At 38.5% G+C, this 13,711-nt stretch overlaps 1 protein-coding gene across 1 annotated transcript in view; it reads left to right on the plus strand.

Annotated features, from left to right (window-relative positions):
* LOC140231799 (uncharacterized) overlaps window positions 1-13,711 on the plus strand; it is a 41,659-nt gene that overhangs the window by 5,892 nt on the left and 22,056 nt on the right. Inside the window, exons 4-10 of the mRNA XM_072311953.1 lie at window positions 4,579-4,740; window positions 5,126-5,957; window positions 6,279-6,453; window positions 7,156-7,253; window positions 8,181-8,248; window positions 9,572-9,622; window positions 12,633-12,641. Of these exons, the coding sequence (XP_072168054.1) occupies window positions 4,579-4,740; window positions 5,126-5,957; window positions 6,279-6,453; window positions 7,156-7,253; window positions 8,181-8,248; window positions 9,572-9,622; window positions 12,633-12,641 (1,395 nt within the window). The remainder of the gene's footprint in view (window positions 1-4,578; window positions 4,741-5,125; window positions 5,958-6,278; window positions 6,454-7,155; window positions 7,254-8,180; window positions 8,249-9,571; window positions 9,623-12,632; window positions 12,642-13,711) is intronic.

Consider the following 13,711-nt stretch of genomic DNA (forward strand, 5'->3'; position numbering starts at 1 on the left):
TGTAGTATGGACCTGTTTATCATTTGTGATTATTTGTAATTATTTGTAATTATACAGTTACAGACAAGCCTGATTTCACATAGACCATGTACAAAGTACAGCCGGGCCAAAGGCGGGGCCTAAGGCCGGACCCAAGGCCACGGGCCTTAGCCCGGAACCAGGGGCCCAGAGCCCAAGTGGTCCCAGGCCCAGGGACCCATAGCCCAAGTGGGCCCAGGCCCAGTGGCCCAGGGGCCCACGGGGCCCAAGGCCGGGCCAAGGCCAGGAGCCTAAGTGCTGGCCTAAGGCAGGGGGCCCAGCCAGGGGCCACCAGACTGAGACCACTAAGAGTACCAGTCATGACTGGCTGTGATAATGATGTGACAGGCCTGTGCATACACATATTATGTAAATACACTGTACACTAACTATACACAGTCATGACTTGCTGTGATAATGATGTGACAGGCCTGTGCAAACACATATTATGTAAATACACTGTACAGGGCTGTGCATATTATGTAAATACACTGTACACTAACTATACACAGCCCAGTCGCTGTATAAATCGCGACCACAACACAGAGCAAACACAAAGCAAATTTTACGATTGCATTTAGTTTTGATACTTGACATCATTTTTTTGTCACCTCAAATGCATCAAAGACAATCTTTATTAATGAGACTTCATACCGTACCTGTTTTCCTGGGGTTATTTGTGGGAATTCTCCGATCTGGGTACTATTCGCAAATCTAACAACATGTGAAAATATCAACTCCTGATCATGTAACGTGCATGCATGTGTACATTTCTGTGTTCACTGCTGTATTCCATGAACATGAATTCAACAACTACCGTTATATCGTGTAATATGAGCTGCCAGGACAAAACTCACAAACGCTCTGATTCTGTATAGCAATCACTTTCAAAGCAATGTATTGATACATTTCTGCCAGCTAAAAATTCTTAAATGTCGGTTCACCCATGTGAACGGGTACAGAAACTGAAGCCTAGGTGGTGGGTTAAGCAGAATTGCTGCTGTCCTTACAGTCCCACTCATATGTTTTCATGTTAGTCTAATGCTAGTTTGTGGCAATAAGAGAGTGTGCCAAGCAGTTTGCCAAGCAGGGATTCAGCTGGACGTCGAAAGTGATTAGCCATTCTGATACTTGAATTTAACAATACCATTTAACAATTCCATACCACCTAAAACCCCAACCCTATCAAATTCTTTAGAATTTCTGCTATCAAAACAATGATAGAATAATCTGCAGATAAAGTACCGGGTAGATTTTTTCTGTCACAAATCTGCTGTTACTGTACCTCCGCCCAGGGGGAAGGTGATGTTTTCGTTACCGTTGGTTTGTTTGTTTGTTTGTTTGTTTGTTAGTTAGTTTGTCTGTGTGCAAAATAACTCAAAAAGTAGGTAACGAATTTGGATGAAACTTGCAGGAAAGGTTTAGATTGATACAAGTAACAGATGATCAAATTTTGGTAGTGATCTGAGAATTTTTGAGGAATTTATGAAGGATTTTTGATATTTTGGCAGGTAGGGTCAATGAACTTGGGAGTTCAGGCTGCGCGTATTTGAGGTTTGCATGCGCGCACTAGTGCATGCTCTAGTTTAATTCTGCTAGGGCGAGGCGCGCCGTGCAGCTGAGGGTTTATGACGTAACAAAGGCTTCTATATTGGGAAATTGGGCGACTTTCAGCACACAATGCTATAAGTATGTACCGTATGGGTGGAAATCACTTCTATGGAAGAACAAGATCAGTGGTGGAAATGAGCTGCATGCTTGGCGGAGGTCTGCGCTCTCAGAGTGCTTCTGTAGTTTTGAATGTCTTCCTCTGTGAAAAATGTGAAATCAATGAAAGGAAAAAATATGGTACCTGGTAAATATTAATAGCTGTGCACATTATTCACACATGTACTATACAATGTATGACAGTAGCATATATTCACTCACAAAAAAACGCTGATACATGTAAAGGAGTTAAAGAATCAGCAGACATAGTGTTACAAGATGTATTGCAGAGTTCAATTAGTATTAGTATTAGTATTATTATTATTATTATTATTATTATTATTATTATTAGTAGTAGTAGTAGTAGTAGTAGTAGTAGTAGTAGTAGTAGTAGTAATATTAGTACCGGGTAGTAGAAGTAGCAATGATAATAATAATGATAATAGTGGCTACTTGTATAGCGCACAGGTCCGCTTTTTAGTGCTCATGGCGCTTCATAAATGCATGAAAAGATAGATATAACACATGTTCAAGCATGACAACAGAGAAGAAAATGGCAAACAACAACAAACACATACCAGATAAAGAATACAATTGTTCCGAACATTATAGACTGCAATTATAATCCTTAGTGTGAGAGGAATAGGTAATGTTTTGAAGTTTGGATTTGAATGTTTCTGTAGATGACAATTATAGCTGTACACACAGAGAAAATGTTCCAGTTAATGAGGAACGTAGTCATACAAAGTGTATGTGTTTCACATTTTTCAGTATTTTCAATCTTTCATATCCATATGCAATGGGCATAATGGACTCATTTGCATATCATTTGCATAGTATGCTATCATGGGGTGTGAAAGTATGCTGAGTGTTGACATATAGGTCATCCACTCATTGTATCCCCCGAACAGAGTTCGGAGGATACTATGGATTTGGCCTCGTTACGCCGCGTCCGCCACAGAGATTTTCTTTTGAGCACTCTACTGGCTGCAGTTCTTCTTAGATCATCTTCAAATTTAGCATGAAGGTGTGTTTTGGTAAAACGAAGACGCCTATTGTTTTTGGTGATGGTGCCCTCGCTTGTTCCGTCTTTATACATGAAAAAGTAAATTTAACAGGGTCTGTTTGTGTGTGCGACGCTGGCCTTGCTTCGTGACCAATTTTTTTTATGCCTCCGCCAACGAAGTGGCCGGAGGCATTATGTTTTCGGGTCGTCCGTCCGTCCGTACGTACGTCCGTCCCATTTTGTTTTTGTCGATATCGCAAGAACCGTGTGGTGGTTTTACATCAAACTTGGTATGAGGGTATATCCTGGGGGGATAATACTTTGTTTGGATTTTAGGGTCACGGGGTCGAAGGTCAAAGGTCACAGGTTATTTTGTGAAAAAAAAGGTTGAAAATTCATGTTTTTCTCCATATCTCGCAAATGGTTCAAGGTATCTTCATGGAACTTAGTATATGCTTGTTCCAATGGGCAGTGATTATCTAGGGAAGTTGGGGGTCATGGTTCAAAGGTCAGGGGTCAAAGGTCAAGGTCAACTCCTCAAAATACCACTATTTTCCTTATGGTTATGCAATGCCTGAAGGTTTTTTTTTAACTTACCAAAAGGTCAAAGGTCAAAAGGTCAAGTGAAAGTGTTGAATTGCACTTTTTCCTCCATATCTCAAAAGTAACTCAAGGTATCATCATGAAACTTACATATTTATGCATGTTCAACTTAACAGTGATTCTCTTTGGAACTGTGAGGTCAAAGGTCAAAGGCCAGGTTTAGATAATGCTATTTTCCCATTTGATACTGAAATTATACTTTTTCTCAATACCTTGAAAATTACTCAATGCATAAACTTATAAAAGGGTCAAAAGTCAAGTAAAAATCATCAGTTCCCCAAATACCTGCACTCTGACATTTTTAATCATTCATCCAATTGAACCTAGTTCTAGGAAAGTGAACATTCAGCACATTTGTGGCAAACCTGTCATTTTAATATTTTGCCAATTGTGTGAAACTGTCATCGCACATTGTCAAGACATTGTACTATAGACCTATTAGGAGAACCATGCATTATGGCGGAGGCATATCAGTCGCCGTGGCGATATATCTAGTTGTCTTTACATTCTTCAAGTTGTTTTGGCCTCAACAATTCAGCAACCTGACTTATAGCAGACTGTGTAAGATTTGTATGTCTTTTGTGTATGTTTTTGTTGTCCCCGCCGAACGAGTTCGAGCAGGGGACTATGAAACGGGCTCCGTACGTGTGTGTGTCTGTGTATCCGTCCGTCTGTCTGTGCGTCCGTGTGTGATCAAAATGTTCAATTTGCTACTTCTCTGTCATTTATGAGCCAATTTTGATTCTGTTTGCTTTATATGATAGCACTACATGGGAGCTTTGAAACTTCTACACAGAATTTCAGTTGTGACCTTTGACCTTGACCTTTGACCTATATTGTACATTTTGCTTCAAAATGCTACTCCTTCACATTTCTAACCCGATTTTGATTCCGTTTGCTTTATGTGATGGCACTAGGTGAGGGCTTCAAAACTTCTACACAGAATTTTGACCTTTGACTTCTTTGACCTTTGACCTTGATTTTTGACCTATATTGTACATTTTGCTACAAAATGCTACTCCTTCGCCATTTCTAACCCAATTTCGATTCCGTTTGCTTTATGTGATGGCACTAGGTGAGGGCTTCAAAACTTCTACACAGAATTTTGACCTTTGACTTCTTTGACCTTTGACCTTGATCTTTTTACCTATATTGTACATTTTGCTACTAAATGCTACTTCCGGCGGGGACATATATTACGCACCGCGTAATTTCTACTTTTCCTTGTTTATCTCTGCCAACAGGTGGTGAGAAAGCTGAGTGCAGAGCTGCTGTATGCCAAGGTGGAGGTGGAGCAAGCTGCCCAGGAGCAGGGCAATGTGGGTGCTGCCAGGAAGCGGGTGGTGTGGCTGGAGGACAGAATGGAACATCTCCTGAGTCGCTATAGAAACCTGAACTCCCCTTTGGTAGGAACAAAAATTTTTCTTTGGAACTGTTCTTGCTCTAATAGCTACATTTCATTTTGCTTTTTCTTTTTTTTTTTTTTTTTTTACATTGACGGCAAATACTGTTAAAAGGAATGTTTTACACTTTTTGTCCTTATAGAAAGTAAAATGCACCAATACACATTGGTGTTATTGTTCTTTGTGTTTTCATTGTAACTGTTGTATAAATACTCTGTTGAATTCAACATTTTCTGAAACCAACTGATATTACATGCTATCATGGACCAACCAGGAATCTAAATCTTAATTTTACTATCAGTGTCAGATAGCACAATGTGCTGTGTTGCACGTAGTTAGCACTCACATTGAGCATATGAGGATACATTACTTCTTGCTTGCCTCACAGACGGTTCAACCAAGGGTAGCCACAGAAAGGCGAGAACGTCCAAGAGCTGGGAGGGTGGGCACACACCAGACCAAGAAAGGCACCACCACCACAAGACCCAAATCCATCTTGAAAGTGCCTGGCAGGAGAGGACAGACAACTGAGGATGATGATGAAGATGATGATGACGACGATGATGACGATGATGACGATGAAGATGATGGACTACCTTCACGGCAATCACGTCAGAGGAGACTGCGACCGAGTATGAACAGGGAGAGACAGGCTGCCATGCGCAACCGACGAGGCCAGAGGGTGGAAGAACTCCGTGGGCTGGAAACCGATGAGACGCAGAGCACGGAAGATGAGAATGCTGTGGAGGGGGAGTGGGTTGCCAAGCAACGGTTGGCTCTGCGTAGCCGTGGACGGCTAGGGAGATCTTCGCAGGGAGAAGACAGAGGAGGGGGAGGAGACAGCCGGAAGGGACAACAATCAAGAGCAGGAAGACCTGACCCGGACAAGGACGAAGATGAAACGGACACCTCCCATGAGGCAAAAGAGTCCCAAAGGAGAGACTCAATACCCAGAGAAATCCTGCGATCAAGACAGCGACCAGCCATGAGTAGGGAAGCAGCCAGGGACACCAGGGAGGACGGGGTTGGTGCTGAAGACCACACCCAGAGGAGGGGAGCCAGCAGGGGGGATGCTGGCTCCAGGAGAGCAAGAGGTGAAGTCGGAGGAAGATTTGGTCGGCTGACGGACGAGGAGAAGGAACTGAGTGAGAGGAGTGACCTTGAGGAGGGCAAGATTTTCACTATGGGCGGAAGTGCATTCATGACCACATATTCTGAAGGTGAGCACAAATTATGCTATCACTGACACTTCAACATGTATCGCAAATATATGTTTTATTCACGTGCAAACATGGATGACGAAAGTCACATCAAAAGTTTTCTGCAAGATTAAGGCCACTCTTCATTAAGAATTTTCATTCTTAGACCCTTCAACAACGAAATCATTTTCAGTATGTTTCTTATATCCATTAGAGTAGTTTCATCTTGCCTTTAAGTTTAGCACCCTCTCAGGTACATAGGTAAAGTATTACAAAGGAAAAATAGGAAAATATTTTCTCTCTTAGCACTGATGCCAATGTATCTGTGTCGTGTTTCGACAGAGGAGAGCTCTGGTTCAGACACATCAGAAAGCTCGGAGTCCCAACAGGACGATGGGAACGATGGGGATGATGATTACGAAGATGAGTTGGATGATGATGATGGTGAGAAGGGAGAAGGAGGGGAAGAGCAGGAGGTGGATGAAGCCACAGCGTACTGGGAGTCTCCGCATCACAAGTAAGCAGGGGACATTGAACTTTACCCACAGGCTTAAAATTAATGCCAGGCACTGATTGCAGAGTAGAGAAATTTGTTTTGACAGTTCTGAGGGTTCTGGTGCAGAAAAAAAAAATGCTTCTGACAGTTTGCAAAAATGTAAGATATGACAATAACAAGAAGAAATCTTGAAAGCTGATTGCAAACTGTTGCTCTGTGAGTTTCAAATGAGCATCTTCATGTGTTGTAAACACATATTTTTAAGTAGAGGCTTTGAATTGATTTTACTTTCACCTGTGCCAAATACCCTATGTTAAGTAGTGTTGCCCGAGGGGCGTGCAGCAATCCTCAATTCACAAGATTTTTGGAAACAGTTTGCCCCAGGTGGAATGTCATAAAGGCAAAGTGTGTTGTTCAGTTGAGCACCAGACCGATGGGTCTTTTAGTTGTACTCTGCGCGTAAAATCTGTGTTTCTTTGGCTTGTTTTTGCAATGTATTGGTGATGATAGGCCTTTTATGATGTCAAGATTAGTATTCCTTGGCAGCACAAGTATATTCAGTACCTGATGAACACTGAGCTCACATCAGCAGAAGTTACTGTCCTTTTGCCATATGGTCCATGGTACCTTTCTATGCCCTGATTGTACTCTGCCCACCTCATGAGGAAAAAATGATAATAAAAAGAACTAAACAAATGTAAAATGATTGTACAAATTGTGCAGGTTTGAATACAGCGAGCATCGTGAGGCCATCAGCCGAGAGAACCCAATGTCCTACCACAACCTAGGGTTGGCAGTGTGTTCATCATTTATCGAACCAGGTAAAACACAGCATTGTACCTGATTAAAAAACAAACCAATTCTAACTCATAGCCTTTGTACGTATTTATGTTACATTCAGTATCTTAGAGTGTGATGACCTCGGTGCACATAGTGCCAAGCAGTTACAGCATGTATGCACAAATGTGTGACTATGATACATTGTAATATTGTAAAAGGTGAACACGCACAATTCGTTTTCTGACAGTGCACTAACATTCTGTTATACATCACACCAAAATATCAGTCATTGGTGTATTATATATTTTTTCTTTTTGGTAGTTTGTAGCACATAACCTTTGAAGAAGTTAACCAATCAGATTCAGTGCATGACTGATATTGATATACTTCCTTGTCATATACGTCACCCATAGCTCTCTTCATTCTTTTTCTTATTATTTTGTAGATAGTTTTGTAAAATATTAATTCTTAAGAAGCAAACACCTTGAATTTAGTGCACAAATGAAATGTGACATTGAAGTGGTTTCTTTGAGTTCATTGAGGGCATACAGGTAAAGGAAAAATGTTTTTAGACAGTTAGTAAACATTACACAGTGTGATATTTTTTATTGTTCCCCCCCCCCCAAAAAAAAAAAAAAAAAAAAAAATTGCAAATGAGCATACTGATGAGCAAAGCAGACTTTTAGGATCAGCGGAAATTGGTAGAGTTTAAGAGAAATCAATACATTCCCACATTAGTCATTGGAAATCAATATATAATGCTTTTTGGGAAGTCAGTGGACATTTGAAATTATCAATGTCAAAGGCTATACTGATGATCTTAAACTGAGTGTTACACTGTTCTGTAGCATCTTTTTTTTTTTTTTTTTTTTTTTTCTACTGAGGTCATGCCACCAATTTATGACAGAGCAGAAAATAACTGTAGTGGATGGGACTATTACATGTTTTCCTTTTGTCTTTAAATACAGCTCCGGCCTTGGCAGCCGAACTCCCCTGGAGAGAATTCAAAAAGGGAGAAAAGATGTCGGACGTCCATGTAAGTCAAAACCCGAGAGAATATCTTGCTTGTCTTTTGCAATAGCAACAGAAGCTGCATTCATATATAATGTCCCCTGCATCATTTTTGTACTGATATATTTAAAGTGTACGTATAGAATCTGTGGTGTTACTGTTGACGTGAGTGCAAGGGTATACTGTACCTTTATCAATGAAGTTTGTGTGATCTCCTGTTTTCTTTGCTTTAATTGTACACGTAAATGACTTTATCCCATGGTCAGTTTGTTAGTATACTTCTGTGAAAAATCAATGATTGTGTGAATATCACATAATTTCCCTCTTTCCACTCTTGTCTTCAGGCAGGAGCAGAATCAGTATTGTCCTGTAGATGTATTAAATGACTGCTATGCCATTTCTGTGTATGCTAGCAGTATAGAGGAAACTGAATGTTAGCATAATATAATCACTTTAAACAAGCTCTTCCTGTTGTTTCGGACATTTTGGATCAAATCAAATGTTTATCCAGACACTTGGCTTCAAAATAACAAACTGCATTCTCTTTTTTGCTAACAGCATGTAAATGGATGTGAACCACATTGGGAATCAATTTGGGTTTGTTTTTTCAATAGGGCTTTTACTTACTTTTCTGTGAAAAGAGTACTTCTGAAAGACAGCAAAGGCTAGAAATGTTTTTTCATGGCAGTCTCCTGTATTTCCTTCCTTTTGTTATATGATCTGTTCGTTCATGCTCTTATGTTAAAGATATTAAGTTTGTCAAAACATTGAAATGAAATGCAACTTCCTGGCATTATAATGATAGAGAGAGAAAAAAAAAAATAAGTACAGGCACATTAGCTACATCACACATAAGGAAGTGTATATGAAAAGCTTAGAAAAGAAAACATGAAACTACATACGTCACCAATGAATAACATATACTTTTCTCGGAAAAAGAGTAGCTTGATATATTTGTATTACCTGTGACAGAAATGTAAAGCATTAGTCATAGAGACGTTGACAGATTTTGCTTTATGTTATCTGCTTATAGTCTTTTTCCATATTTTGTTTAGTCTTTGTTCATATTTTGTCTGCTTTGTACACCGTGTTGTCAAGTGTGTCATCAAGATAATGCCCATGAAAATCAAGTGTCTGTATAATAATTTGATTGTGGCTTCTTTTTCTCCATGTTTTTCAAGAAACTGCTAAAGCTGCTGAAATTTTCTGTTGATTATTTGTATAATTGATTTTATTTCAACTCACCTCCAGCTTTAATTTCCCTGTACTTGTTTGTACGTTTTTTTTTGTGTTCATTTGTGTGTTTTTGTGCACGTTTGTTTATGTATTTTGTCCCTTTACCCCCTAGGTGGCCAAACTTCTCCCTATGCGCCCAGTCACTGCAAAAGCGGAAGAACTTGTTAGTCCCCAAACTCTGTGCTTTCAATGTGAAACAAAACTGCATGCATATCAAAACTTTGTTACTTTAATGAGGGAAATTATATATATTTTTCTTCCACTTAGAGGTATCTCTGTCCCAAGGGGAAGATATCTGCTGCATGAATGCATATACCGTAAATGTGAAACAGTGGACCAGTGAAAGTTTGAGACAAATTGGACGCACATGCAAAATTCTGACGGTATCAGAATATTTTGCAAGTCATCTAAACCAGCATTTACATATCGCATACTTTAGTTGTCTCTTCATCTGGCAATTGTGTACAACACTCATTTCTATTTTTCATTGGTGTGTGTGTGTGCATAAATGACACAAATGTATGTTTCTCAGATTAAAAGTATCTTCTGTGAAACTGCTCAGATTCTGTCAAGAATATTACTTTACTTTCATCACTAATCAGGATGGAAATTTCTTCAGTCTTTTTCGTCTGCCAAGCAAATTAAAAGGTTGCAATGATGCGAAATAAAATTTGAGTCTCATAAGCGAGAGACTCTTCCAAATGTTGTGAAGGATACATGACTCGTGATCAACAGATTGTTATCAAACTTTTGCTGATCTCCTGTTTTGATTGCACACCAAAACAGTCATGGATGTCTTCCTTTAATTCCTAACCCTTCTAGTGGATGCTATGCACAGATGTCGCATATCTAACTTTCGGTTAACTTTTTGGCATTAACATTTAAATCTGGTGGTGGACAGTGATGTATTTCATGTTATCTCCTTTTTCATGCCACAATTCCGTTTGTTTTACTTCTCCTAACCTATTCAGTGGTCGCTAGGAGGAATGCTGTTGTCACATTAGTATACATGTCAACAGTTAATTATATGAGATCATTATTCTATTAATATTCCCTGTTGAATCTGAAGTACATGAATATAGTGTACTTGAGAAGGTGGCAACAGACTTATCTTCTCTTCCTACCAGTCAAGGATAGTCCATGGTTTCACTACTCAAACTCACTCTTTTTCTAATTTCTGTACGTGCCCAGTCACTATTATTGAGTGATGCCTATTCTGTGTTTAAACACTCTAACATTGTTTGTGTAATCTGCATGTATAAATCAAGTGGTAGTAATGTATTCTCAAAGTATAAAACTCGCTAATATTAACTGATTTCATGCTCTACTAGCATATGGGCGGTATTGTGTCATGGGTAGAGAGAAATGAATTTAACACCATCTAATTATGCATGTCATCATTCTAAGCTTATAACTCACATGTGAAGAACTTGCATGACGATTAGACTAGTTGCAAACAGTCTTGGAGTAGAGGGATACAAACTTGACAGGCATGGTGACTATGGTTTATAATATTATTTTAGCTCAGACCTGTTGTTCAAAAGCAAAATTTTACTTCTTCTTTTCTTAAACTTTGACATTAAGCTATGAACATTGAGAATTGTCATTTTATACTTTATTCCAGTTTAGATGGTTGATAGGCCTGCCTTTGTAATCGATGTATTGTGAATCAATATCACTTTGTGTACACCAGTGTGACTTTATAGGAAGATAGGAGAACTTACTGTTGTATACACTTATACACTGTCGTCATGGTGATAGGTTATGTGGCAAAGCAGTGACATGGGCCATTATGACAGAACATTTATTCTATTTTATTCAAAATATGTCTCCATCATTTCTGAGGAAGTGAAGAAAGCTAAAGTCTAGTGAAATTCTGGCTATTTTTTTTTTCTTCTCAGAAGTTTTCCTTGAAACATTTTATGTGGCAAATACAGATGATGTTTGGATTTGAAAGAAAATAACAGAGAACTTTGTCCCAGTTAAAGGCAGGCCATAATTGGTAGTATATCACCCTCCATCTTTACATCTAGCATTAACTGCTGGACTGATTTTTTTATACATCATGTCTGACTGAATATTTCCCTTCAGCAAATTTCCAAATCCAGTTCAGCTTACAGTCAAAGTTCATACTGTGCTTGCACATTAGTAGATTTACTGCATACAGCAAAGCATGCAAATTCCCCTGTTCTGATATAACTAAAACTAATGAACTATAAATGTAATTACATGTACTATAAAATGCATAAAAAAATGCGACTCACACTCTTGAAGTCCTTGAGACATATGTGTATCTATGTGGGTGTGTCTTTCTATATGACATATATATACACATATGCATCATTATGTGAAATCATTGATATGTAAGTGTAGGCTTAATGGTTACCAGTATTATTTATTAACTTTTGTAACACTATTTGGAAAGTTTGAGAAATTTTAGCTGACAGTACTATTAAAACATTTGTGTGTTGTGTCTTCTGATGAGTAAGTGGTTAAAAGGGTTATGTGTGAAGAGTTGTGAGGATTTTAATACACATATATTCAAAATGATCCTACATTGGACTTTTCATCATATTAAGAAAGAAGCAAGATTGCATTACTTAGTACTTGTATAGTCTCAACATCTTTCCATTGCTGCATGATGATTTATCAATTTCTAACTTAATACTGTAACATTAGCCGGCACTTTTTCCTGGTGGAATTTCAACCCATAATCATAAATATCTGTTTTTCTGTAACATCATTTTGATTTGCACTCAGCGGGATTTAAGGTGCCCTGTAACCATGTTGAAGCAAGTCAGTATGAAGAGTCTGATTCAAACTGCTGAGTAGTTAATCTTTCATTTATCCACCAGCTAGGATACAAAAAAAAAATGCTATGTAATAATCTGTATGGTTATGTAATGATATGCTATTTGAAAATGAACAGTAACTGTTGTGCAATCTCACAAAAAAAAATAGTACTCTCATGAACCTCAATAGCTTTTAGAATGCACCTCTCTTAGTTATAATGTCATCACTATGTCATAGCACTGTGTCGCTCAGTCGGTGTAGATGTGGAGCAATTTAGTATAGTCATTTGCATGTGCATGATGTCTCTCATCTTTATTGCCTTTTTTCTTTCTCTTTCATTGCCTGCCCCTTTCGCATGACCTTTGACATTCTCTCTGCAGATCGAAGGAGTAAGTGCACACCGTGTTTTGTTTGTTTTGTTTTGTTTTGTCTGTGATGTCATGCATTTGTTGAGAGTTCTATTACAACAGTTTGTGCCATGAGTACATTGTGTACAGTGTATATGTGTTCCATCACATTACTCTGCATATGAAGATTTCCTTTCCAAAAGATGCTAAGTCCAATTTTCATCAGATTGGACTTTCAACAGAAATGTATTAGTTTTCAGTAGTCCCATACAGTAAAAGTCTTCAAAGTATTGAAATTCTTGCAAGAAAATGGAGAAATCAGACTGTGAAAAATCAGTTTTGTTCCAAAAGTTGCTAACAAATGTTTTTCCTGTTTTGTTCCAAAAGGAGCTAAATCCATCAGGATCCAATCAGAAAGCTGTGTGCATACTTGACCACACTTTGACCTCAGAGTAAGGCTAGACTAGCTCGTATTGGGGCCTGTTTGGGCCTGTGTAGCTGTCCAGATGACCCACATATCATGATTATTCATGAGTACTTGATTATTGCTTGTGAAACAGGAGGAGAATATGTAGAAATAACAAATCAACCCAGAAAATATACAAAGTCACAGAAAGTAACCACTAAAACAACATTTACATGTTGTACATTACCACGCATTTTATTTTTGCTGTTGTTGTTGCTCCAGAAGATGCTAAATCCACAATATCCAATGAAATATCATTTCTTTAAAAAAATCAGAGTAGACACATAGATTTTTCCTTGGCATATATTCTTATCCCATTACTATTATTACATTATTACATGAAAACACTGTGGAGCATGTGAGATAAAAATCCAGGTTTTTCTCCTTACCATCAAAAGTGGATTTGGTACCTTTTGGAAAGGAACCTTCCCATATATGTAATAATGTATGTACATTTATGTGCTGCAAAATGTTTACACCACATGTATTTATCGCAAAATTAATGAGAAACTACTCAACTGAAGTGTGCCTTTGGAAGGAAAGCAGAAAAAAAAAAACAAGTTGTCTCCATGTTTGCATGTATGAATGCTTGAAGTTTGTCCCTTTCTCGATTCAATTCACAAATCCAATGAAATCAGGATATACA

The sequence above is a fragment of the Diadema setosum genome, chromosome 8 (genome assembly GCF_964275005.1).
Source record: "Diadema setosum chromosome 8, eeDiaSeto1, whole genome shotgun sequence".
Taxonomy (NCBI): Eukaryota; Metazoa; Echinodermata; class Echinoidea; order Diadematoida; family Diadematidae; genus Diadema; species Diadema setosum.